Source organism: Danio rerio, chromosome 2 (genome assembly GCF_052040795.2).
Source record: "Danio rerio strain M-AB ecotype USA chromosome 2, GRCz13ab, whole genome shotgun sequence".
NCBI classification, from domain to species: domain Eukaryota; kingdom Metazoa; phylum Chordata; class Actinopteri; order Cypriniformes; family Danionidae; genus Danio; species Danio rerio.
This window is the reverse complement of record NC_141022.1, coordinates 39,544,271-39,571,365: the sequence shown is the minus strand read 5'-3', so window position 1 is coordinate 39,571,365 and position 27,095 is coordinate 39,544,271. Positions and strand designations below refer to the sequence as shown.

The 27,095-nt window shown below is 35.2% G+C and overlaps 1 protein-coding gene, 3 long non-coding RNA genes and 1 gene segment (V, D, J or C); 4 read left to right on the top strand and 1 right to left on the bottom strand.

Annotated features, from left to right (window-relative positions):
• Positions 1-27,095, bottom strand: part of LOC147837154 (uncharacterized) — a 71,843-nt gene that overhangs the window by 31,172 nt on the left and 13,576 nt on the right. The gene's annotated exons all lie outside the window — the stretch shown is intronic.
• On the top strand, positions 397-2,933 carry LOC147837155 (uncharacterized). Its single transcript, XM_087240188.1, has 5 exons — positions 397-415; positions 771-1,075; positions 1,458-1,843; positions 2,356-2,360; positions 2,474-2,933. The coding sequence occupies exons 1-5, from the start codon at positions 397-399 to the stop codon at positions 2,830-2,832; spliced, it is 1,074 nt and encodes a 357-aa protein (XP_087096314.1). The 3' UTR covers positions 2,833-2,933.
• On the top strand, positions 6,568-7,872 carry LOC147846420 (T cell receptor alpha variable 38-1-like). The segment is given in 2 exon segments: positions 6,568-6,857; positions 7,602-7,872. Coding segments are annotated over 2 exon segments (333 nt in total).
• LOC147846419 (uncharacterized) lies at positions 8,049-12,687 on the top strand. The gene is made up of 2 exons (XR_015478729.1): positions 8,049-9,393; positions 10,068-12,687. It is a non-coding gene; the product is annotated as an uncharacterized LOC147846419 (long non-coding RNA).
• LOC141378441 (uncharacterized) lies at positions 18,991-21,102 on the top strand. Its single transcript, XR_015478723.1, has 3 exons — positions 18,991-19,233; positions 19,346-20,380; positions 20,488-21,102. It is a non-coding gene; the product is annotated as an uncharacterized LOC141378441 (long non-coding RNA).

The following is a 27,095-nucleotide window of genomic DNA, read 5'->3' as shown; positions in this document are numbered from 1 at the left end:
TATTTAAACAGTATTTTAAATAAATACTGTTATGTTATGTTATTTTATCTAATGCACATTGGCAGATGTAAAACGTAATTCTATAAATTAAAATTAATGCACAGTTCATGAGAGCAAATTTAAGAAATATGCATATAAAAGTTCTTATCAGTCAGAGCACAAAAATAAAAATACATTACCATTCAAGCTCTGAGCTTCATAAAGGTCTAAATGTGTTTCTTGCACAGAAGATTGTGTGCTTATTTTTCCCTGCTGTTTCTAAGCTCAATTCTCATCATTGAAGGTCTCCACAGGGTGGAGCTCCAGGCTTAAATCACAAGGTTTCAGTCAGAAAAAAACTGTATCAACAACACAACCTGAGCCCATCATTTCATCATGCTGCTCTGTGCGCTTATCATGCTTTCATCACTTGCAGGTGAGAAGTGTTGAATCTTATATATGTTTATTATACATTTTAATGTTTTAATACAGGAAACTCTTCATTTGAATGGACTTACAGTGTACATACTATCTGCTTAATGTCTCTCACTATCTGCTAAAATGTTGATGGTTCATTAACACATATTATACTGATTTAGCAAGGCCATGTCAGCTTATTCTACTAACACCAACAAGTCTACTAATACTTTAGTGATAGTTCATCAACATGGAGTTGCAAAGTTGCTTATAATCAACAGAATATTTAAAGTGGACCATCAAAATAAAATGCATCTCAAATCCTATTATTTCATCTGATCATAATAATTAATCTAGTATGCTTTCTTCTTCAGGAGAAGTAATAGGTGAAGTGATAACATCTCGTGGTTCTGAAAAAGAAGCTCAAGATGGTACCAAGGTTACTCTGTCCTGCAACTACACAGGAGTGGTTTATAATCTGTTATGGTATCGTCAGTATCAGAGATTCAAACCTGAACTCCTTCTCTCCATCACTGAATCTGGAGAAGCAGTTAAAGCAGACCCATCAGCCCACTGGCTATCAGCTACAGTCCACAAACAAAGCAAACTCACAGAACTGGAAATCAGCCCTGCTAAAGTGACTGACTCTGCTGTGTATTACTGTGCCCTGAAGCCCACAGTGACAGGAAAACTCTCTTCCTCTGCACAAAATCATTCTGTGAATTAACCATGCTATTTATTGAGGCTTAACAAGAACGTTTACTGTATTTTTCTATGTTGTTTCTGAGACTAAATCATCCATTAGTATAATGAATCCACAAAAATTGCCACACTACACTTGTGGGTGGAGCGTAATGTGGTGCAAGCACAAGAGCTCAAAAAGTCTTGAAAGACCAACATCATCAAATCCAAACATACAACAATGATCCTCTTCTGCTTTGTTTTAGCACTGGTCTTGGATTTTGGTAAGAAACAGACTTAAAATCTAGTTAAAGATAATAACAACAACAAACTGACTTTTTTATTGGTCATTAGGCATCTTTAAAATGTAAACCTTTAAGATTGATAACACTGGATTGCTAATCGTGTTTGCAGGAAACGCTAATGAGAACTCTATCAGACCAGATGAAGAGTTTGTGTCTTTAAACGAAGGCAGTAACACCACCCTGTCCTGTACATTTGATGGATCTGCTTATCGCCTCCACTGGTATCGACAGAAAACTGGATCGTTGTTAGAGTTTCTAGTGCTGATTGATAAATCTACCAAAGTTGTAGTGACCGCTTCTCCTCCGCATCCGCACGTGTCTATTAATCTCCATGATAACCGTGTGGATTTGGAGATCACTCCTGCTGCAGTGTCAGACTCTGCTGTGTATTACTGTGCTCTGCAGCCCACAGTGACAGGAAAGCTTGTAACACAGTACAAAAAAAGATTTTATATGAACTGATGCATTTTTCCCCCAACACATATTCCCCTACTATTCCTTCTTTATACATTTCTTTTAGCTGCTGATGGCCATCAAATATGTACGGTTAAGTTATAAATATATACTTTTCCCAAGTCAAACTAAAATGTTATGCTATATGGAATATTTTATTTGATGAATAGAAATAAGAACAAAATCTTCAATTAATTAGTTGTCCATATTCAGTTGCTGTATGATTTTGATTTGCAATAAAGTGAAAAAAAAGTATCTACTGATTCATAAATTCAGTTTATGTTCTCTTTAATGAATACTTTGAACAAATTGCATAAACTGGTTTAAAAATAAGGACAACATTAAGTAAATCATTTTTCTAGAAGGCGGAGCTTGATTTCAAGATGTAAAAGTGTTTTATCTGAAGGAGGATGTCAGAAGTCAAAGTCATCCAGTGTGAATGATACTCCAGTCTTTCAGATTCTGCTTTAACATCTGCTATTATGATCATTTTCACTCTCTTCTGGTTTTTGTGGGCAAGTCTTGGTAAGAATGTTTGGTTTACTCACCCTTTAATTAGTTTTTACTTAATTGCTGCATTTTTTACTATTTAGTTTTTATTTGACTCGACTAATTCAGTTTTTTCTCTCTATTAATAGAACACACAGAGGCAGATGTAATAAAACCTTTATCCCTGGATGAAAACAGTCATGTTGGTGACGCTGTTACTCTGTCCTGCAGTTATAAAGATTATACGGGTACTGTTAATGGTTTACAATGGTACCGACAATTACCCAGATCCAAACCAGAGTTCATCCTTTACATCTTTGAAAGTGGAGCTATGAGTGAAGACAAACCAGACAGATTTTCTGCTCAAGTTAATAAAGACACCAAACAAGTGGATCTGAACATCTCCTCTGCTGTAGAAACAGATTCTGCCATGTATTACTGCGCCCTGGTGCCCACAGTGACAGGAAATACAACTGCATCATACAAAAACCTCACATGCCTTCGTTAAACAAACATCAAGCCTCAAACATTTACTTCATCCCGTCTCAGATACCAAATTTCTCAAAATAGACTGTCCTTTCAATGGAACATCATATTCACACACTTAGTTTTCAAATCCACCATGTCTACTCTAAAACCATACAGTAAACAAACACTGCATTTTGCCAGCAGATGGCAGTCCATCACTGACATGAGACATACTTTCTCATAATTTTCCTCCTGTCTAATCACTTCCCAAATTCCATCATTATCTAAGTGTGTTTTATCTTACAATTTACATTAATTCATGTTTGGTAATTATTCATCTTTGCACAGGTCAGATTTCAGTCCAACTATTGATCATGCTTTTTTATTTCTTAGCTTAAATGGTCAATGATTAAATTGTGCAACATTTTCTCTTCAAAATAGTCAGACAGTACAGATAATGTTGTTAGTTCAGTTTTAGCACGTGATTATAATCTGTGCTGTAGAAACAGTTTAGTAGACTGCAATTAAATGTCACCCTATTTTAAAATGAACAAAGTTACTTAGAGAGCCATTTGGGGACCAATTTAAAAGCATTATAGCAGACATTAATTAGATAATCTACAGGTTCACTAACAGCATGTACAGTAGCGCAACATTACTTGAAGGTAACTGAATGTCCTAAAAAGATCTATGAATGTATAGTGTTAAACAAAAAGGAAAGTAAATGTATTATTTTTTCCAGACGGTGAAGCTTTAAAGAGATAATAAAGATATGTTTTTTATGAATACTTTAAACAGATTGCATAAACTGGTTTGGAAATGAAGACAACATTAAGCATATCATTTTTCCAGAAGGCGGGGTTTAATATCAAGATGTAGAAGCATTTTATTCTGAAGGAGGATGTCAGAAGTCAAAGTCATCCAGTGTGAATGATACTCCAGTCTTTGAGATTCTGCTTTAACATCTGCTATTATGATCATTTTCACTCTCCTCTGGTTTTTGTGGGCAAGCATTGGTAAGAAAGTTTTATTTACTCACCCTTTCATTATTTTTTACATAATTGCTACTGTTTTTACCATTTAGTTTTTGACTCAACTAATTCGTTTTTTTGTCTCTATTAGCACAACACACAGAGGCAGATGTAATAAAACCTTTATCCCTGGATGAAAATAAACATGTTGATGACACCTTTACTCTGTCCTGCAGTTATAAAGATTATACGGACACTGTACGGAATTTACAATGGTACCGGCAATTACCCAGATCCAAACCAGAGTTCATCCTTTACATCTTTGAAAGTGGAACTATGAGTGAAGACAAACCAGACAGATTTTCTGCTCAAGTTAATAAAGACACCAAACAAGTGGATCTGAACATCTCCTCTGCTGTAGAAACAGATTCTGCCATGTATTACTGCGCCCTGGTGCCCACAGTGACAGGAAATACAACTGCATCATTCAAAAACCTCACATGCCTTCATCAAACAAACATCAAGCCTCAAACATTTACTATATCCCGCCTCAGATACCAAATTCCTCAAAACAATAGACTGTCCTTTTAATGGAACATCATATTCACACATTTAAAAAGTTTTAATTTACCCATATCTAAAACCATACAGTAAACAAACACCGTTTTTGCCAGCAGATGGCACTCCACTTACATGAGACATACTTTCTCATTATTTTTTCCAATCAGTTCATTCTCAGCTTCCATCATTATGTAAATGTGTTTTATCTTATGGTATAACTTACATTTGGTAATTATTCATCTTTGCACAGGTCAGATTTCAGTCCAGCTATTGATTGTGCTTTTTCCAGCATAAAAGGTCAATGATTCAATTGTTCAACATTTTCCCTTCAAGACGTCTTCAGATAATGTTGTTATTCAGTTTTAGCATATGCTAATTTTCCTCTGCTATAGAAACAGTTTAGTAGACTGCACTCAATAATGACGTTTGCTGTTCGTTCAAACTACTTATTCAAACAAGCTGAAACAACAATTCTTGATATTTGGGGAATAAAACTTAATTGATTTATGTTCAATCTACTTAAATTTGTAAAAACTGATAACCTAATTCTTTGATGTTGTCCCAACACAAATCATTTGTGTGGAACCCAGAAATTGTTAGTGTTCATTTTGAAATCAGTCAGCACTCATTTGCAAAGACACTTACAGTACAGTCAGTAGGGAGTCTTGTTGGGGAGCAAAATAAAAGCATTATAGCAGACATTAAACAGATGGTCTACTGATTGACTAATAACATATACAGTAGTGCAACATCACTTGAAGGTAACTGAATGTCCTAAAGAGAACTATAGTGTTAACAAAGGACAAGTAAATGTATTTTTTTTTCAGAAGGCGGAGCTCAATAAAGATAACAGATTTTCTTCAATAAACACAGGTTGCATGAACTGGTTTAAAAATGAGGACAACATTAAGTAAATAATTTTTCCAGAAGGCGGGGCTTAATATCAAGATGTAGAAGCATATTAATCTGAAGAAGGATGTCAGAAGTCAGTGTGAATGATACTCCAGTCTTTCAGATTCTGCTTTAACATCTGCTATTATGATCATTTTCACTCTCCTCTGGTTTTTGTGGGCAAGAATTGGTAAGTTGTATTTGTCCGTTTCTATCTATTACTTTTTACTAATTTAGTACTTTTAAATGTTTTTTTTTAATCTAACTACTGTATTCTTTTCTTCATTAACAGAACACACAGAGGCAGATGTAATAAAACCTTTATCCCTGGATGAAAACCGTCATGTTGGTGATGCTGTTACTCTGTCCTGCAGTTATAAAGATTACACGGGTACTGTACAGAATTTACAATGGTACCGGCAATTTCCCAGATCCAAACCAGAGTTCATCCTTTACATCTTTGAAAGTGGAACTATGAGTGAAGACAAACCAGACAGATTTTCTGCTCAAGTTAATAAAGGCACCAAACAAGTGGATCTGAACATCTCCCCTGCTGTAGAAACAGATTCTGCCATGTATTACTGTGCCCTGGAGCCCACAGTGACAGGAAATACAACTGCATCATACAAAAACCTCACATGCCTTCATTAAACAAACATCAAGCCTCAAACATTTACTTCATCCTGTCAGAAATGACAAAAACATCACCACAATAATCTGTCATTTTACTGGACCAAGTCATAACATACATTCACATAGGCTCACTTCTCCCTTCTGACTAAAATTATACAGAAATAATTCTTATATATTCCCAGCAGGTGGCGCTCTAGTACTTATTTTTGACGGTTTGGTATTTAACTTGATTTCAATTTTCTTTTACATTTTAATTTACTTACAGTACATTACCTGACAGTTTCCAAGCTTGCTATGAAAAGGAGAGCGTGTAATAACACAATCATGCTTGCAAAATAGATTTAATGAAAATATATTGATTTTAACATTGTAACTATGACATATTACAGTATAGCCATTAATCAGTGCTTCTGACTGTATGATATATGCACTCATTCTGAACAAAGTTATATCAAATAAAGTTTCCATGCATATTATTTTACCTCTCACTGACCTGAGGAACCATAATAATCCACTCTTACCATATGCTGCCAGTGGGAGGAGCTGTATGCTTTTCACAACCAAGTTCAGGCTATTTTTGAGTTACTGTATATCTTAGCAAGAAACAAGCAGCAGTCATTTTCAGTCACTTTTATCTCTTCACAGATCAGATGTTGTCCCTAATCTTGATCATTATTTCTCTGCTCAAAGGTCAGTCATTCATAATTGTTTACATTTAATCAAATCAAATGTATTACGTTTAAAAATATATATACAATGTTTGCACTTAAATTAAATTAAACACCCAATGGTTGTTTCTTCTTTCCTATAGAGAATGTTGATGCAGATGGACATATGATAAATCCTTTGAGTTTAGAGACACACGGCACAGTAGGACACAATGTGACCCTCTCCTGCAATTACAGTGGTCGTGTTCATACTCTGCAATGGTTTCGACAGTATCCAGGATCTCGAATTGAGTTTCTCATTTTTGCCACTGAGCTCAATGATCAATCAAACGTTGCGCTTCGTATTTCAAATGTGGTCGATAAACAAAAAAGCATGAGTCTGAGCATTGTCCATGCAGAAATTCAAGATTCAGCGACGTACTACTGTGCTCTGGAGACCACAGTGATGAGAAACATTGAAACACTGTACAAAAACTAGAACTCATAATCAACAAACTGTAGACCTGACACTATATTATAACAATGCTTTCAACAAACTCCCACAAATTAACATAAGCTGACTCAATCTCAAGTAACATGAGCCATGATCATGAAATCATTTTTCCAGAAGGCGGAGTTTAATATCAAGATGTAGAAGCATTTTATTCTGAAGGAGGATGTCAAAAGTCAAAGGCATCCAGTGTGAATGATACTCCAGTCTTTCAGATTCTGCTTTAACATCTGCTATTATGATCATTTTCACTCTCCTCTGGTTTTTGTGGGCAAGTCTTGGTAAGAAAGTTTTATTTACTCACTCTTTCATTCATTTTTAACAACAACTACAGTTTTAACAACATAGTTTTTATTTGACTCAACTAATTCAGTTTTTTTCTCTCTATTAACAGAACACACAGAGGCAGATGTAATAAAACCTTTATCCCTGGATGAAAATAGCCATGTTGGTGATGCTGTTACTCTGTCCTGCAGTTACAAGGATTATACGGGTAATATACAGAATTTACAATGGTACCGACAATTTCCCAGATCCAAACCAGAGTTCATCCTTTACATCTTTGAAAGTGGAACTATGAGTGAAGACAAACCAGACAGATTTTCTGCTCAAGTTAATAAAGGCACCAAACAAGTGGATCTAAACATCTCCCCTGCTGTAGAAACAGATTCTGCCATGTATTACTGCGCCCTGGTGCCCACAGTGACAGGAAATACAACTGCATCATTCAAAAACCTCACATGCCTTCATTAAACAAACATCAAGCCTCAAACATTTACTTTATCTGGTCCTAGATACTCAGAAAATAGGCTGCCATATTAAAAATGAAACCAACTACATTAAGATTATCGACAAAACAAAAAGTAAGTCCCTTTACCACATGACTTCAACTGTACAGAACACACTAACTATAACTGTATTTTGCCAGGAGGTGGTGCTCTCTGTGACTTACATGAGACAGAAGAGACGTGTTCAATTCTCTAATAACTCTTAATTTTATTAAATAAAAATAATTGTATTTCATGGGAAATTTTTTATTCTTGTGCAGTTCAGATTTTGACACTAATTATTTTACGTCTAATCCTAAACTCTCTGAAACAGATGAGATTGTTTAATAAAGATCACATCATTCGCACAACAAAAGTCAAAAGACTCTGAGTTCAGTTGTCATAGGGCTGCATGATATTGAAAAAATCTGACATTGTGATATTTTGTTTTGCTGCGATATATATTGCTACATGAATAGAATTTCACCAAATGATTTAAATAGCTCTATTTAGGAAGATTTCATTAATTTAGACTGACTGGGACAATCAAGGGTGTTTATGTTTTTTTTAATAAAATAAATTCCAAGCCTATATAAATACAACTATAAAAGATAAATAAACAGTGATTTATGGCTTTCTGGTGAGACTAACAAAATTGAAGTACAGAAATTGAACAATTAAACATAAAATAACACCATCATCATTGAATAAAAAAATAGATATCACATTGTGTTCATCCGCAATAGTTACGTCACATGATCTGCAATATCGAACTGAGATTATATCAGGAGGCAGAGGGGAAAACACTGCAATGAATCCATGAATCAAAGTTTAAGCACTGCTACCAAAATGTTTGTCATTTGGCAAAATATTCAGGTACAAGAAATGATAATGTTTTTAATTTTAAAAATAAGATTAATTATAATAATGCATACACACAATGAAGGCTATACACAGCGGTATTTTATATTTGATTATTCATCTATTTATTCATCCATTCATTCATTTTCTTGACGGCTTAGTCCCTTTATTAATCCGGGGTCGCCACAGCGGAATGAACCGCCAACTTATCCAGCAAGTTTTTACGCAGCAGATGCCCTTCCAGCCGCAACCCATCTCTGGGACATATCCACACACACATTCACACACTACGGACAATTTAGCTTACCCAATTCACCTGTACCACATGTCTTTGGACTGTGGTTGAAACCGGAGCACCCAGAGGAAACCCACACGAAGGCAGGGAGAACATGCAAACTCCACACAGAAACGTCAACTGAGCCAAGGTTCGAACCAGCGACCCAGCGACCTTCTTGCTGTGAGGTCTACCTACTGCGCCACTGCCTCGCCCTATTCAGCTATTTAGAATAGACTGGGATGACAAAGGCTTTTTCTATGTAGTGCATTTGCATAAAACACAATAAATTTCAAGCATATATAAATACGACAGCAAATATAGAACCGATATAAACATTGCTTTATGGTTTTTTGGGGAGTTTAACAGTATTTAGGTACAGAAATTGAACAATCAAACATAAAATAACACAATCATCATTGTATAAATTAAGATCACTGAATCAAAAGAATATAATTTTAGAGCTTTTTTTTGGCTTCTTTAGGGTGCTTTCACACCTACACTTTTGTTTCGGAACGTATCTCGTTTGCCCAGTTAGCGCGGTTCGATTGGCATATGTGAACAGGGCAATCGCACTCTGTTCCGCGCCAAAGTAATCGCTCCGAGATCGCTTGAGTGAGGTGGTCTCGGCTCGATTGAAACGAACCCTGGAGCGGTTCGATTGCAGTGAGAAAGCGATCCGATCCGAGCGCGGTTATATGACAGTGTTTTATGGATATGTAATAGGCTTACGGCTACATGAAGAGAGAATTATGAGTAGGGCGGGAAGTTTCGCGAGTCTCCGGATGCCCGCAAACGAGTGATGATCTCCCGGTAATCTCGCGTCTCTCTCCCAGTCCTCAAATAGGCATCGTCGCGCACCCTTCTCACCCCTCCCCACCGTGTCTCTCCTCAGACACGTCACGCGCGCGCACCCTGTCAATCACCACCAAATCACCGCCTCCTGACAGCTGAGCGGGACGCTGCAAAATAAACCCTGACACTCTGACCAATGTAAGGAGAGTTTACTCGCACGTGACTTGTTTTAGCTCTTTTGGTCCGATTAGAAACTTTGCAGTCTGAAAGCGAACCGCTCCAAGAGCAAAGAGCAACAATGTAACAATTTTAATCTCTGTTTCGGAACAACTGAATCGATTCACAGGTGTGAAAGCACCCTTAGACAATCAACCACATGCCTACAGTGTATTTATATGAATACGGGATTAGAGGATTTCCAGATACTGGAAAAATGCATTAACAATATTTCTTACTTTCTTATGATTTCTTAAAAAAAATAAGCTATTTTTATTAGCAATGTTTTTAAAACATTTAACAATTTGTAAACAAACAGGTGAATTGTTTTTATTCAGAATAATTAATTAGAATTCAGACTAAAAAAAAAAAAAAAAAAAAAAAAAAAAACTGTAAAAGGTTCAAACATTTAGTCTTTAAAACACTATAAATGAGTGAAAACTTTCTCTCTTCATGACTCCTGCCGGATAAGTTTTTTTTTTTCCAAGTCTGGGTTCACCTTTGGGCCACTCCAGCCAGTAGCAGAACAGCAACTACATTGGGCCTCGTTTGAATGGTCAAATTTAGATAAACAACCAATGCATAAAAAATGCAATGCATCACAAATTTGCAATACGTATATTCAATATCCTATTATTGTGATTAGGGCTGCACAATTAATCGAAAACAGATTGCGATCTCGACCTTACACACAATCCTAATTCTGTTTTTCTATGATTCAGCCAATTATATTTTCAAGGTCAGGAGAGAAGCGTAAAGGCGGGCACACAAGTCTTCACACTGTTTTAAAGAAGTTGCTCAGCAACATTGACACCTCCAAATCGTTTTAAAACTGTCACATAATGTAATCATAAGGTATAATTCACCGCAAAATTTAAATTTAGTCTTCATGCAATGATGTATTCGGAGCCGTGAAATCACACATGAGTTGACGCACTGTTTGTTTACTACAGAGAGGACGCGCACCTGCCCACTAATCTACTATTAAGTGTGCTATTGAGAACACAACCTGCATAGGATGTGAATAACATATATTAAACTTATAAATAACGTTCGTATTGTTGCATAGAGCAATCGTTTTGGAGCCGCACAGGAAGTATGATTTGCATGTATGTTTTTTTTCTGAAAGTGACAACAGGCATGACATGAGCCGCACTATAAAAAGTGAAACCGAAAGTGCGCAAATCATTTAATTAATCATATTATATTTTACAGTTATGATTACAAAAAGCATTCTATAGGTTTTTTCTTTCATAGCGAACACAAAAGTGTTGTGCAAGAAAATAAATGTTTACTAGGTCAGTTTAATTACTCTAGTCTATATAATATTGAATATAATGCAAGAGGGAATGCATTTTTTAAAAGGATGAATGTTTCATTTTACCAGTGAAAACATGGCCTAATAATGTTGTCAATGACAAATGATAAGTATGTCTCAAGCATAGTAATTCATCTTCAGAATTTTAAATCGTTTTTTTCTGATGTCATCACTTTAGGGTGAACTAACCACCAGGACACATTTAAAGTCTGTTCAAGTCCACCGTTCCAAGTTTATACAAAATGTAGCATTTTAACCAACAGTAGACATACACATAATATTATTGTTGTTTTACCATATGTTTGAAAAATAACAATAATAATAGCCTACTTGTATTAACCTTTATTTCTAAATCTTGCAGCCCTTATTGTGATCATGATAATTTTGCTACATATTGTGCAGCCTTGGTCATGATACTGTAAAAAAGGCTATTATTTTCTTTATGATTCTGATCCCTATAGGTCTGGGAGGTAAAAATGTAATTCATATGCAATCCTTCAACGCTGTCAGAAGGGGGAGCTCTATGAGAGTGTAGCTTTCATTTTTGTCTTTGTGTGCTGTCATTCTGCGAGTTGAAGCAGCATTATGTGGATCTATTTTCTTTTGTTCCTTTTAGCACTTGGAGGTGAGAATATGTTTTAATTCTTAATTTATAATTACTATTTTAAAGCAATAGAAATGATTCACAATTTTTTTTTTTGACAGGAGACTCTCTTGGTGACATTATAACATCTCGTGGTTCTGAAAAAGCAGCTCAAGATGGTACCAATGTCACTCTGTCCTGCAACTACACTGGTGCGGTTTATAATCTGTTATGGTATCGTCAGTATCAGAGATTCAAACCTGAACTCCTTCTCTCCATCACTGAATCTGGAGAAGCAGTTAAAGCAGACCCATCAGCCCACTGGCTATCAGCTACAGTCCACAAACAAAGCAAACTCACAGAACTGGAAATCAGCCCTGCTAAAGTGACTGACTCTGCTGTGTATTACTGTGCCCTGAAGCCCACAGTGACAGGAAAACACTCTTCCTCTGCACAAAATCATTCAGATTGTAAGACTTAAGGCTGACAGACTCACTGACAATCTTACTTTAATATTGACTTATATTTTATTGACTTTTATCAAAATGTCTATGACAATCCATGTCAATGTATATTGTGAGGACACTGCATTCATTGTATTTAAAAAAAAGTCTAATAGACATCTAAACACTTGGCTGAAACAAGGCTAAATTTGAGCTGTAAGAGAAAATCCGATAGACATCCAAGAACCAGTCCAAAAATAAAACTATAGTCAAATGACTAGCCTGGTTTTGGATTATTCTTAGGTGTTTTTAAAAGTTTCATGCACAGTCGGGACCAATAGCCAAGTGGTACTGTGCGCCAACATATAGCACGGACGTGCTAACGTTTGAGATAGCCGGGAATCAAACCTAATGCTTTTTTTTGTCTTGCAATCTCTACTGTCCTATCATAATAAAAGATGAAAAAAAAAAAAAATTAAAAAAGAGAAAAAAGAAGCCAAGACTACTATTTTTTGATGTCTATTGAACCCCTTTTTTAAAATCATATAGTATATCATGATAGCAAAATTTCATGAACAAAATGTAAATGGTATAATGTGAATGTAAAAGCGCTATAAAATTTTATTTAAGTTAAATTCACAAAGTAATTACTGTTCTGAAGCAGTTTTTCAAAAAAGTGCACGCTAATTCGCTAAAACATTACAACCATAATCAGAGATTACGAAAGAAAGCAAAGAAAGACATTTTGCATGGTGACATTTTCCCCAAGGCTGTTAAGGAATTTTATATAATGCACACAATAGATTATTATTGATATTACATATATTTTTGGTTTATTTTTAGCAGAATGATGAGAAAGTCATGATGTTGTGATAGGGTGGAGTCCACATAACGAGTATACATTAGAGTACAGTTAAACTCAGTCATACAATATAATGTACTTTTCAATAAAAAGTGCATGTATATAATGTTTATGCACATATTTGAGTAAACTACCTGATCATTACAAAAACTAAAAACAAAATTGTGTATTGATTAAGAGGTTGTGCTGTCCTCAAAGTCCTCAAAAGGACTTTTTGTCATAAGCCCCTTTCACACAGTGATACCAGTAAATATCCGGAAATATTTATGGAACGACTTTACCGATAAATAAAAAAAACACTGTTTACACACACAAAGACATTGCGGAATTTTTCCGGAAAAGGCCGTTCACACTTCCATTCCAAAATACCTGTAAATTCTGACATCATTAAACAAAAATGAGCTCTAAATGGTTGCGCTTGTATTTGTAAATATTTGATTACATTACAAACTCTGTGGATTGATCAGTATTGTGAACAACTTCGATGAAAACATATAGAGAAACACTTTTGCACAATATGCATGTGTGCTGGCGCTAACCAGCTGCTTCACGGGCAAACGTGACGTGTCAAGCAACTGGAAGCAGAGCTTGAAGGTAAACAAACAACGGCTTATCTTAAGCGTATTATTGATAATTATGTACACAGTTGGCATTAAGGTGCAGCATAGAAACGTCATATGACTAACATCTAGAAGCTAAATGTGTCTGGAAAGCTATTCAAAGGCTTTTAATTTCATAAACAACGTGGACGTGAATGCGTCTGACTGTTCTGATTGGCTAAAGTAGACGTCTCACATCAGCATGTTCTAGACGTGAACGCGCTTTTTTCGACAATCTTACTTCTGCGCTCACACAGCGCAGCATTCTGGAAAATTACCGCTAATGTTACAACTTCTCTTTCCTGGAAAAAAGCCGGAACTAATTTACCAGTATTTCCGAAAATTGCCGGAAAGGTCTGTATGTATGAAAGGGGCTTTTGTCTGTTTAAAAGTCTTGGAGCTGTTAGAAGAAAATTAGATTGAATGTTCAGACAAATCACGAATCACATTCATTCATATACTCACCCTTCTTCAGAGAGAGAGAGAGAAAAAAAAGAAAAGAGTAAAAAAAAAAAAGTTAAGTTAACTTTAGTTAAAGACATTGTGTCCGTCTCATCTAATTGAGATCCAACCATAATATCAGGTATAACTAATGAGCAAGTAGACTTGAGTATGAAGGAGGAGCTCAATGTTTTGTTGACTCCAGCAGAACAAGTCAAAGATGCACAGAGACTCAAACGCATACTGACAGTATAAATCTTGATTGAAGATGTTTCTCTTCTATCCTGCTGTCATTTTTCTGCTAAGCTGCAGTAAGTACTTTTACTCTCATTTTACAGTTTATTTCAAATCACTGAAACAATAGGCCATCAAATAAATTGATTTACTTTTCCACAAAATTTAAAGAAAACTAACTGTTTTTCTTTCCAGATGACTCAAATGGGAATGTCATCAGACCAGAGAAAACATCTGTAGTTTTAACTGAAGGAAGCAACATCACTCTGTCTTGTACATTTAATATAACACCTTACAGCCTCCACTGGTACCGCCAGATGCCTGGATCAAGACCAGAGTTTCTGCTACTGATTGTGAGGTCTTCTAAAACTAAAGTAGCAGCTTCTCCACCTCAGCCACATATGTCCATCAACCTCAGTGAGAAACGTGTGGATCTGGAGATCTACTCTGCAGCAGTGTCAGACTCTGCTGTGTACTACTGTGCCCTGGAGCCCACAGTGACAGGAAACACAACTACACTGTACAAAAACCAGTTAAGCCTATTGTACACTACTGAATCTCAATTTAACATTCAGCCAGAAGGTGGCGCTCTTGACACACAGATATAAGAAGAGCTGGAGAATGGAAGTCACTCAGAAGACTTTTTACCATATATTTCTCAGTGGTGCATCATGAAGTTTCTCTTAGTCATTGTAATACTCTGTTCTCTTAAAGGTAAGATATTTATAACAATAATTCCAATCTAGAGTATTATATTGTTGCATTGTCTCTGTTATAAAGTGTCAGTATTCATGAAAATGTTTAATTTTTTTTAAACAGAGAATTCTGGTGAAGAAGTGATATCAACACTATCCACAAACCAATATATTATTGAAGGAAAAAATGCCACACTTTCCTGCAATTACAGTGGCTATGTTCAAAATTTGCAGTGGTATCGTCAGTATCCTGGATCCAAACCTGAGAATATTATTTTTTACACTGAGAGCAACAATCAGTCAGACTCCAAGCTTCGTCTGCTCGCTGTGGCTGATAAGGGACAGAAACTTATGAATTTAAGCATATATTTTACAAAAGTGGAGGATTCTGCTCTTTACTACTGTGCCCTGCAGCCCACAGTGACAGGAAACATAGAAACACCATACAAAAATGCTGTCAACTGTCACATATCACGAATGATGCCATACAACAACAAAAATACACCCTTAAAAAGAACTGTTTTAACAGAATATTTTCCCAGTGATGCCCAAAAAAATAAATAAATTAATTAACTTTCAAAGAGCAGTTCTTCAGGTACTGTTAAATAACATTAACTACGTATTGCATATGCATTTAAAGTAGTCCGTTTACCAGTATTTGCATCATTATGTAATGCCCCAAAAAAGCATGTTGTTGGGTCAAGTCTGTGTTGTTAGTTGATTACATCATGGACTCTGCTCTGCTTGTTTGCAACTTCATTTGTGTTGGTTTATGTGCTGCATTAATTTTGAAATGAGCTGCTGCACCACTGTTCTTTAATTCATACATCGTCTCTTGCAACACTTCTGCACTTATGTGCGCTCGTGATAATGTTTAGTAAATCTGACCTTTTAGAGCTGCACAATATCAGAAAAATCTGACATTGTGATATTTTGTTTTTCTGCAATATACATTGCAATATTAATCATTTTTTTTACCAAATGCCTTGAATAGCTCTATTTGGAAAGAAACCTTTCATTTAGATTGAAGGGTGTGAATTATTTACAAATAATAAATAAATTGCAAGCAAAAATAATTACACTAGAGCAATGGAAAAGGCTAACTAAACAGTGCTTTATGGTTTTCTGTAGTTTTTGTAACTTAAATAATGAAATGTAAAATAATCTGTAAAAATGTCATTTTTATGGATTCAGTACAATTATTCATTAAAGTTACATAATGTACATTTTTTGCGTGTGAATGCCTGTATGTATGATATTGAAAAATCTGACATTGTCCTTCTGTTTTCTGAAATATATATTGCAATACGAGTACAATTTCAGCAGATGACTTAATTAGTGCGATTTAGAAAAAAATGATCATTTAAGATTGATTGATATGGTTCTATAGGGGAATGCATCAGCATAAAATATAATAAACTAAAAATTTACAAGCACAGAAAAAGCAATAAAGAAAAATAAATAAATAAATGTGTGTTTTATGTTTTCAGAGGACTCTGTATTCAGGTACAGTATGTACAGTAATAGAGTAATCCTGAATGTTTTTAAAATCCTCATACAGTCACAGGTCTCAAAAACTCACATAAATGATTAATTATAATACAGTCTCAACATTATTGGCCTGTCACAATAATCAATATATTGACTTTTATCATTTTTGGTGATGCATTTTATATATATATATATATATATATATATATATATATATATATATATATATATATATATATATATATATATATATATATATATATATATATAAACACTATAGTATTTATTATAAATTACGTTACTATAATATTATTATTGTTATTTATTTAGAATTTGCGTTTTAACATTTTGATTTCAATGCTTTATTTTTAAATCGTTAAACTGACTATAATTAAATTAAATATTCTTAAGAATAAAATGCAGGGCTCGAAATTGCGACCATTTTGGTCGCATATGCGCCCGAAATTCTATCTATGTGACCTTAAAATATATTTGGGAGCATTTCTGCGAGTGCTTAAAATTGTTATGTGCGACCAGTTTTTACTGCAAAATGTTCACCACATGCGCAGATTCGGAAGACATTCACGCAGAATGCATCTCTAAGCTCTTTGTCTGCACTTGAAAGGTGAAACGCAGCGCTCTGGAATGGATTAAAACTGTTGTCATGACAACTTGCTGCAGTAAACAAATCCAAGTCCGTAACGCTTGCCCCGCCTTCGCACTCTTTTTATTGGCCCACCACTGCTCAAGCACTGAACGCAAATGATTGGTTAATATCAGCTGTCAATCAATCAGTGCCTTCTGGCTTGGGATGACAGAGAGAGCTGCTACCATGAAAAAAAGTAAAGCGCTGAAGATGAGAATGAAGATAACACTGACAGAATTTGTTTTAGAAACCATGGCATCTACAGTAACAAATAATGACACAGCTTACTAGTGATCATGTGCCGAATGTTAATCCACCATCTACACTTTTCTAAGAGTGGATAAAAGACTTCCATTGGCTTCAAGTCCACTATGAAAAGTCTGTGGGATGGAGTTTTCAGGTAACTGTTTGCCACATCTAGCACGAGAGCTTCTGTTTAATCCTTCATATAACCGCCAGATGCTGTCCGCCGTTCAAGGGGCAGATATATGTCAAATTTAACACTACGAACACCATCACAAACGGGCTTACACTAACTAAACTAATATCGCTACTCCTAAAATGACCGGTATTGCTATTAACATAAATGCATATAATAAGGTACAATATATGTCAAAAGCATCAGTACAATATCAGACAGCACCCATGAGAACAGCACAGTTATACCGTTAACAGATTAATTCAAGCAGTGTGTGCAGGGCCGGTGAGCGCTCCGTGTGTGCTTTGGTCACTCAGTTATGTTATAAAAATGTATTTTCTTGTGATAACGGGATTTCGGAGACATTTTCCTCACGCTTGCATATAACGTTCAAATACAATAAATATGTTTGTATAAAACTTGTAGTACTGGTGCTCATAATTGGTGGGTGCGACTAAATTTTGGCTGATGCGCCTAGATTTTTAAAGTTAGGAGCACCGGTGCTACCAAGCAAAAAGTTTAATTTTCGAGCCCTGAAATGTGTTCTTTGGAAAGGCGTACTAGCATTGTGATGTTATTATATTGTCATTCTAGCATTTTGCTAAAACAATATATTGTGCAGCCTTACCTTAAACTCTCTTGAAATGCCTTTACAATGCATGCAAATTATAAAGTTTCACTGTTATGGTTATACTTTGCAAATACTCCACAAATCTCATCTATTCTCTATCTGTTGTGCTGATCAACTATAATCCCAACTCAACACTGCATATCCTGCAATGTAACTATTGCAGACACACATTTTCAGTATCAATGCTGAAATGATTTATTTTGCAGCCCTACATTATATTGACCCTGTTTATTAATGCAAACGCAGCCATTGTCCCTAATTTCTCCCGAGATTTGCACTCTCATTCACGTGCTATAGTTTTTTTTAGCCATTAATAAAAAAAACTGTTATGCTGCCTGATGTCATGAACAAAATTATATATGCAGCAAGTATTTTGACCTTGTCTGCAGTTTATTCTTTATACTAATAATTATTATTATTAGTCAATTGCACTATGGCCAAATGAATAGGAAGTCCTAAACAATTACCAAAAAGAGCTTATTGCTACATTGCAGAATAAGAGGACTGGATATTTGTTTACCAGATCATGACAGAAACATCATGGAGGGCTTACTGCATTCTTTTTCAATATTCCAGTCAAAAATATCCCACAACATTTTTCTTTTTATTAAAACCAACATGCTACAACAAACTTTTTAAACATTGCCAGAAAAGAGCGAGAGCGAGAGAGAGAGAGAGAGAGAGAGAGAGAGAGAGAGAGAGAGAGAGAGAGAGAGAGAGAGAGAGAGAGAGAGAGAGAGAGAGAGAGAGAGTGCTTCTATTTGTAATTCCAGATGCATTTATTACACTGCAGCCATGATATTCTGGATTCTTTGTTTCATTTTGCCAGAAGGTGGAGCTCTACGAGTTTTAGTTCCCGTGTTCAGGAGTGAACAGCATTTTTACTCTCAACGTCCCTGTCTGATGCATGATGTTGATGCTCCTGGTATTTATTACAATTTCTCTTCTAAGAGGTGAGAAATTCATTATTTTTTCCTCTTGGCAATCTAAATTGGTCAATTACTATTATTATTACTATTATTATTAATTTTCAGCAATTATTACTATTATTATTATTATTAACAGAGAATGCTGGTGAAGAAGTGATAAGACCACTCTTCAAAGAGAAACATGTTCTGGAAGGAGATGTTGTTACACTGATCTGCAGCTACTCTGGAAATGTTCTGAATTTGCAGTGGTACCATCAGTTTCCCGGATCTAAACCTGAAAATATATTTCTTTACTTTGAGAACAAGCCACAAACTGAGGGCCGCATGACGGCTGCATCTGATAAAGCAGTCAAACACATGAATCTGACCATCAGTTCTACACAACTGACAGACTCTGCTGTGTACTACTGTGCCCTGCAGCCCACAGTGACAGGAAACACAACTACACTGAACAAAAACTGCAAGAGCAGTTTATGACAGAAGATGATGGCAGCATGGTGGTGCAGTGGGTAGCACAATCAACACACAGCATAAAGATTGCGGGTTCAAGCCCCGGCTGGGTCAGTTGGCATTTCTGTGTGGAGTTTGCATGTTCTCCCTATGTTTGCGTGGGTTTCCTTCGGGTACCCACAGTCCAAACCCATATGGTACAGGTGAATTGGGTAAGCTAAATTATCCATAGTGTATGTGTGTGAATGAGTTTGTAAGGATGGATGTTTTCCAGCGATGGGTTGCAGCTGGAAGGGCATCCACTGTGTAAAACATATGCTGGATAAGTTGGCGGTTCAATCCGCTGTTGCGACCCCAGATTAATAAAGGGACTAGCTGAAAAGAAAATTAATGAAAGAATGACAGAAGATAACTCAGTTAAAACTAAACAAAGTGAACACTAAACTAGGACTAGACAGACAACAAATTGATTTATTGTATTGCGGTATAGTACTTTAGGTATTTTTAAGTTAAATTCAATACAAATAATTTTGTACAATTTACAACATCAGACAGTCCCTGTTAAGCAGAGGTATTGCCAGAAGGTGGAGCTCACATTTCAGTTTTCTTAAAATGGGGTGCACATATAAACAGAGTCAGAGAGGAGGAAACTCTAAAAGGCTTTTTAGTCTCGTGTTGATGATGTTGTTCCTGGCCCTCCTGATATTTACTCTTTTAAAAGGTGAGTGATCAACAGAAATATAACCACCTTTTCAAAGCACATATAAATCCACTGTTTATATATGATTTATAAAATGTAATTTTCTTAATGATTGCTTTTTTTAATAGAGACTGCTGGTGAGGAAGTGATATCATCACTGTCCACAGAACAGATTGTTTTGGCCGGAAAAAATGCCACACTTTCCTGCAAATACAATGGCAATGTTTACAGCTTGCAGTGGTATCGACAGTATCCCGGATCCAAACCTGAGAATATCATTTATCACACTGAGAGCAACAAGCAGTCAGACTCCAGGCTTCGTCTGCTCGCTGTGACTGAGAAAGGAATGAAACGTATGAATTTGAGCATATTTCATACAGAGATGGAGGATTCTGCTCTTTACTACTGTGCCCTGGAGCCCACAGTGACAGGAAACACAGAAACACTCAACAAAAATTGAATGATGTGGATCAGGATGCACAATGCAGAGTTTAAAGCTCACTCTCTAGTGGACAATGAACTTCTGCATATTTTTATCAAATCTAAAACTGTGCCTAATAGGCCTGTCACAATATTCAATATAGCGACTTATCGCACAAAACATGGACACAACCTCAAACATTTTTGGTGATGCAAAATATTATCGCCCATGCATAAACCAATTCCTGCAACATTTTAGCTGATTGTGTATCACCTTTATTTCTATTGGAGTTGTCAGTTTAAAAAAAAAAAAGATAAAAACACTACAGTATTAACAATAGTATATTTTTGTGGCTCTCTGACAACTGAAAATAGATCTGGTAGCAGATATCGCAGCCTTGTTTACTTATTATACCTTGCACTTTTTTGTTAACATTTATTATTATTTATTTGTTTAAGATATACATTTTCACATTTTGATTTCAATGACCAATTATTAAATCGTTAAAATGACTATTATTAAAATGAACATTTTTTAACTATAAAATATTGTGTTCTTTGGAAGAGTGTACTTGCATTATGAAACTATTATATTGTCATTCTGGCATTATATAATGAGTGGGATAAAATGGACTTATATCGTTTATTACAATATATTTCAGTGCATTATATAGTACAACAAAAAAAGATATGGTGACGGGTCTAGTGTCTTGATTCTCTAAAATATCAGCCATTGCAATAACGTTACCTCATAATACAGATATGAGAGACAAACTAATGCTTGAAACATTCAAAATCTACATGATTCCAGTGCAATTTTGATATAGCATTGTATCTTATAGAACCAACAGACCATTTTTAGTTTGTAAACTAAAAGCTTATTCATAATCTGTATGTACCTGTATGGATAAGAATGGGGCAATGAGTGGGAGGAGCTTGATGTTTTATCTTCAGCAGAAATCAAAAAGACAACACTGACTTTCCTTCACACAGACACTGAAAGAAGCCACAGAAAGACAACTCAAACTAAAGCAAGATGTTACTCATTACGTTGGTTTTCATCCATTTGATCTTCAGCTACTGTAAGTACTTTTAGTCCAACACACTTCACACCACATTCCAGAAATATCTCTAAAAAATACAATTCATTTTATCTAGTCTAAACAAATCCCTTGCATTTTCTTTCCAGGTGACTCTAATGGTGATATTATTAGACCAGAGCAAACATCAGTAGTTGTAACTGACGGAAGCAGCATCACTCTGTCCTGCACATATGATGAATCAGCCTACAGTCTCCACTGGTACCGACAGACACCTGGATCAAGACCAGAGTTTCTGCTGCTGATAGATGAATCTTCAAAGTACGTCACCAAAGCTGAACAACCTCACCCACATATGTCCATCCAACTTCAGAACAACAAACGTGTAAATCTGATCCTCTCATTCGCTGCTGTATCAGATTCTGCCGTTTACTACTGTGCCCTGCAGCCCACAGTGACAGGAAAGTGGTCTACACTCTACAAAAACCTGTTTCTTGCATAAATCATATTTCTATAGTAAAAAGGGGGATCTTCATGCAGTGTCTCAGTCTTTTCTTTCTTTGCTGTATAGTGTTGTGTTTCTCCATCTTATTTAATTTCATAAAACATTAGAGCCCCATTGACTTTTATTATTGACGTTTATTATTGTTCATTTGTAGTTCAGTTTATTTTTTGGCTACTGTTTTTGACAAAGACAAAGTTACGGTCCAATAGGCATGTAAAGTAACCAGCTTGCTTTATTCCATGTTATATACAGGGGTGTGAAAAATATAATATTGATAAGCCTACAACATAATGGCGTGTTAAACTCATAAAAAAGCAGTGTAAAGTAAATATGTCGTTAACTAAACCTAGAAAATCCAAACTCTTAAAAATAAAAGCCTCTTAAAAGATCCATCCAGGGTCATTTTTATTACCAAAAAAAGTTCTTGAAAGTGGAAAAAAAAAAGATCTTTATGCGATTAAAAAAAGTCATCCACATATATAAAAAAAAAAATATATATATATATATATATATATATATATATATATTTTTTTTTTTTATTACTATTATTATTATAATTTAGTACAGGGAACAATTGAGTAATCTGAAAGATCTTTTTCCACTTTCAAGAACCTTGTGTGAATGTGTAGGCCTAACAGACGGCTTGGAGAAAGAGGTAGATAAAGCACAGGTGTCAAGTTAGTGTAGCTTCAAAAAATATTTTAAACTGATGTTTCACTGTACAGAAAGGCAGTTTCTTTTAAGGTCATTGGGGGGGGGGGGGACGTTCAAATAAATTAAAGATAATAGTATGAAAAAAAAAAACTTCCTTTGAAACTAATTTATTCACAATCAGATAAGAGTTTGACATCAGATTACTGTATAAAATGACTGCCTGTACACATGATATGTTGGTATCAAATATACATAATTGACAACACAATTTAAGAAGGAAATTATAAGTAAAGTTTATATACAAACTAATTTCAAGAGGATCACATGCTATTGGCCATGGCTAGTCCTGCATTATTGCATGATTCACCAATCTGATGATTCTTAACTCACTATAAAAAAAAAAAAAAACAGAGTTTAAATGTTCTAGCCATGCTCACGTGAGCTTCCCCCGGGCCCCCCAGTTTCCTCCCACCATCTAAAGGCAAGCGACATAAGTTAAATTACTAATCCAAATTGGCACCATATGTGCTCCAAGTCAGCAGTTATCTCTTCGTAGTGATTCCTATTTAGTCATTAGCTCTAAACAGCAGGGAAGTTCCCGAGATCTACCTGAGCTCAAACTCACCCTGCAAATGGAAGGGAGCCCTGGGCTCGAGGATCTGATGAGCTCTGGGCTCTCTACTAGGACAGCATGCCAAACGCTTTATAAATCAATCATCAGCTAAATGTGAACTCTTGAAATAAAAATAAAAAAATAAAATAAAAAAAGAGTTCCTTCTGTTGATAGAAAGAGCAGGTTAATCCTGATAACTTTCTTTAACCGACCACAACTCTTACTTAATATTTTGCAGAAATATTAAGCATGTCCTTTATTAAATAATCAAACTGTAAAAAAAAATTGGTATTACGGTTTTCAATAACTCTATTGAATTTTATAACTAAGAACAGTCACATTCACAAGCTTGCTGGAACATATTTTATTAACAAGTTAAACTAAACAAACCGATGGTCAAGTACAAAAAAAGTAACCGTTTTTTTTTTTTTTTGCTGCATCTGATAATAATGAAGTATTGAAGTAAATGTGATCTTACTTGCATTCTGCCAGGAGGTGGAGCTCTAGGAACAATCAAGAACAACTAGTTCAACTGTTTAAATACAGAGCAGAGACTCATTGAGTCAGTTATACTCTTGGAGTGAAAGTTTTGACTCTCAAAGTCACGGTCTCGTATTGGTGATGATGTTGCTCCTGGTATTGACTATATTTTATCTTCTAAAAGGTGAGTAATTAGTCATTACAGTGGACATTATTTATACTGTTTGACAATTTAATATCGAGATCATCTTGATAAATAATAATAAATCATTGTTTGCTTTAAACAGAGAATGCTGGTGAAGAAGTGATCAGACCACTCTTTAAAGAGAAACATGTTCTGGAAGGAGATGTTGTTACACTGATCTGCAGCTACTCTGGAAGTGTTCAGAATTTGCAGTGGTACCATCAGTTTCCCGGATCTAAACCTGAAAATATATTTCTTTACTTTGAGAACATGCCTACAACTAAGAACCGCATGACTGCTGCATCTGATAAAGCAGTCAAACACATGAATCTGACCATCAGTTCTGCAGAAATTACAGACTCTGCTGTGTACTACTGTGCCCTGCAGCCCACAGTGACAGGAAACACAACTACACTGTACAAAAACTGCAAGAGCAATTATATTTACGACAGAAGATGATAAAGTTAAAACTAAAAATATAAAGTGAATACAACTAGTACTAGATAGACAACAAATTAGTGTATGGTATTGCTGTAGAATAATTTAGGTAGATTTAAGGCAAACTCAATATAAATAAATAGGTTTTTACAACATCAGACAGCCTCCGTTAAGCAGAGGTTTTGCCAGAAGGTGGAGCTCACATTTCAGTTCTCTCAAAACAGAGAGCACATATAAACAGTCAGTGAGGAGGAAACTAACTCTCAACTCTAAAGACCTTTTAGTCTTGTGTTGATGATGTTGTTCCTGGTCCTCCTGATATTTACTCTTTTTAAAGGTGAGTGATCTATAGAAATATAACATCTAAATTAAGACGCATATAAATCAACTGCTTATATATAGTTTATAAAATGTAATTTTTTAATGATTGCTTTCTTTTTTAATAGGGGATGCTGGTGAGGAAGTGATATCATCACTGTCCACAGAACAGTTTGTTTTGGCTGGAAAAAATGCCACACTTTCCTGCAAATACAATGGCAATGTTTACAATTTGCAGTGGTATCGACAGTATCCCGGATCCAAACCTGAGAATATCATTTATCACACTGAGAGCAACAAGCAGTCAGACTCCAGGCTTCGTCTGCTCGCTGTGGCTGAGAAAGGAATGAAACGTATGAATTTGAGCATATTTCATACAGAGATGGAGGATTCTGCTCTTTACTACTGTGCCCTGCAGCCCACAGTGACAGGAAACACAGAAACACTCAACAAAAACAGAATGATTATAAATAAAAGAATAAAACAAACTTTAAAACAAATTGAAGAATACAGAATGACGTGAATCAACAGGCTGAAGAGAAAAAAAATATTCCTTTGAAGTTAATTTAACCAAACATAGTAAGGCATCAGGTTGTACAACAATTGCTTGTTGCTTGTGCACAACAGGATACTGTTTTGGTATCAATTATACAAAATTGACAACACAAATAAAGGGGGAAATCCTAAATTAACTAGAGAGCTGCTTATATGTATAGAGAAAGAACATGTTAATCCTGATAACTTTATTTAAATGAATATAACTCATTAATATTTTGCATTTAGTAATCAAATTGGGCAATCAATTGAATCGTATAACTAAAATCATTCACAAACGTGGTAAAACGTGTTTTATTAACAAGTTAAACTACACAGGTTGATGGTTAAAGTACAAAAAAATATATTAGCAATAATAGGGCTGAACAATATATCGTTTGAGCATGGATATCGCAATATGTGTTTCTGCAACAGTCAAACGCAGGATTTGATTATTTATTAAGGATTTTAAAAAATAGAGATATTATTAAATATTATTTTATATTAATGTATAATATTATTTATACAATGTTGACCATGTTTATTTTGTTTGATTGTTCAATTTCTATATTTCAATACTGTTAGACTCCCCAGAAAACCATAAAGCACTGTTTAATTCACTTTTAAGCAATTTCATGTAAATGTCAACCTTGCCATGAAAAAAAAACCAAAAGGGTTTCTGCGTTTTTGTGCAAGCGAGTATTGTACAGTGCTTTTACAAATATGTCTCCGTTAATGTTTTCAAGCAATCATATTTGATTTATCAAAATCACAAATGCCAATTTAACATCGGTCTCATCCATAATATATTTTTCCTCAAATGCGAAAAATGTCAAATAACATAAAACTAATTGTTTTTGTTCTATAGTGAGCCAACTACTATCCTTTAGATGAGCATTGTTTATTTTAGGTTGCACAGTTTAATTTACAGAATTTCTACAAAGTATATTGTATACTGTAAACTCGTTAACTTTTTGGTCACATCCATAACGCATGTTTATTTCCCTTTTTTAAAATAGAAAAAATCCTTACAGATTGATATATTTTTCTTCTCCCGCACCTCTGTTTAGGAAAATATAAACAGATGTTTCAATATAATGTCAACATAGACTTTCTCTGTGAATTGATGTTTTGAGATTTTACTGCAAATGTCACATCCATAACGCTAGAATTGCTCTTATTTTTGCTCTATAGTTTTTAATTATGCTAGTAATTTATTATATTTTATGCAGATGCACTGCATAGAACATGGCTTGATGACCCCAGTTGATCTAGTTAATGAAATCTTTCCAACTAGAGGTGTTTAAATCATTTATTCATTTATCTTCTGAACCCCAGACTTCCCTTTCCCCAGACATTTCCTTCAGCTCCTCCGGGGAGATCCAGAGGCGTTCCCAGGCCAGCCGAGAGACATAGTCTCTGTGTGTTTAAATTATCTGGTAAAATTACATTCATATCGCAATATATATAACAGCAAAACAAAATATCACAATGTCAGATTTTCCCAATATCGTGCAGCCCTAACTAGTAACAAAAAGGGTCTTTTTGCT

What these genes read in the sequence shown, in the direction of transcription:
- LOC147837155 (XM_087240188.1), top strand. An exon ending in ACTGTGCCCTGAAGCCCACA is followed by an intron (nt 1,076 to 1,457) that starts GTGACAGGAAAA and finishes TAAACCTTTAAG; the next exon opens with ATTGATAACACTGGATTGCT.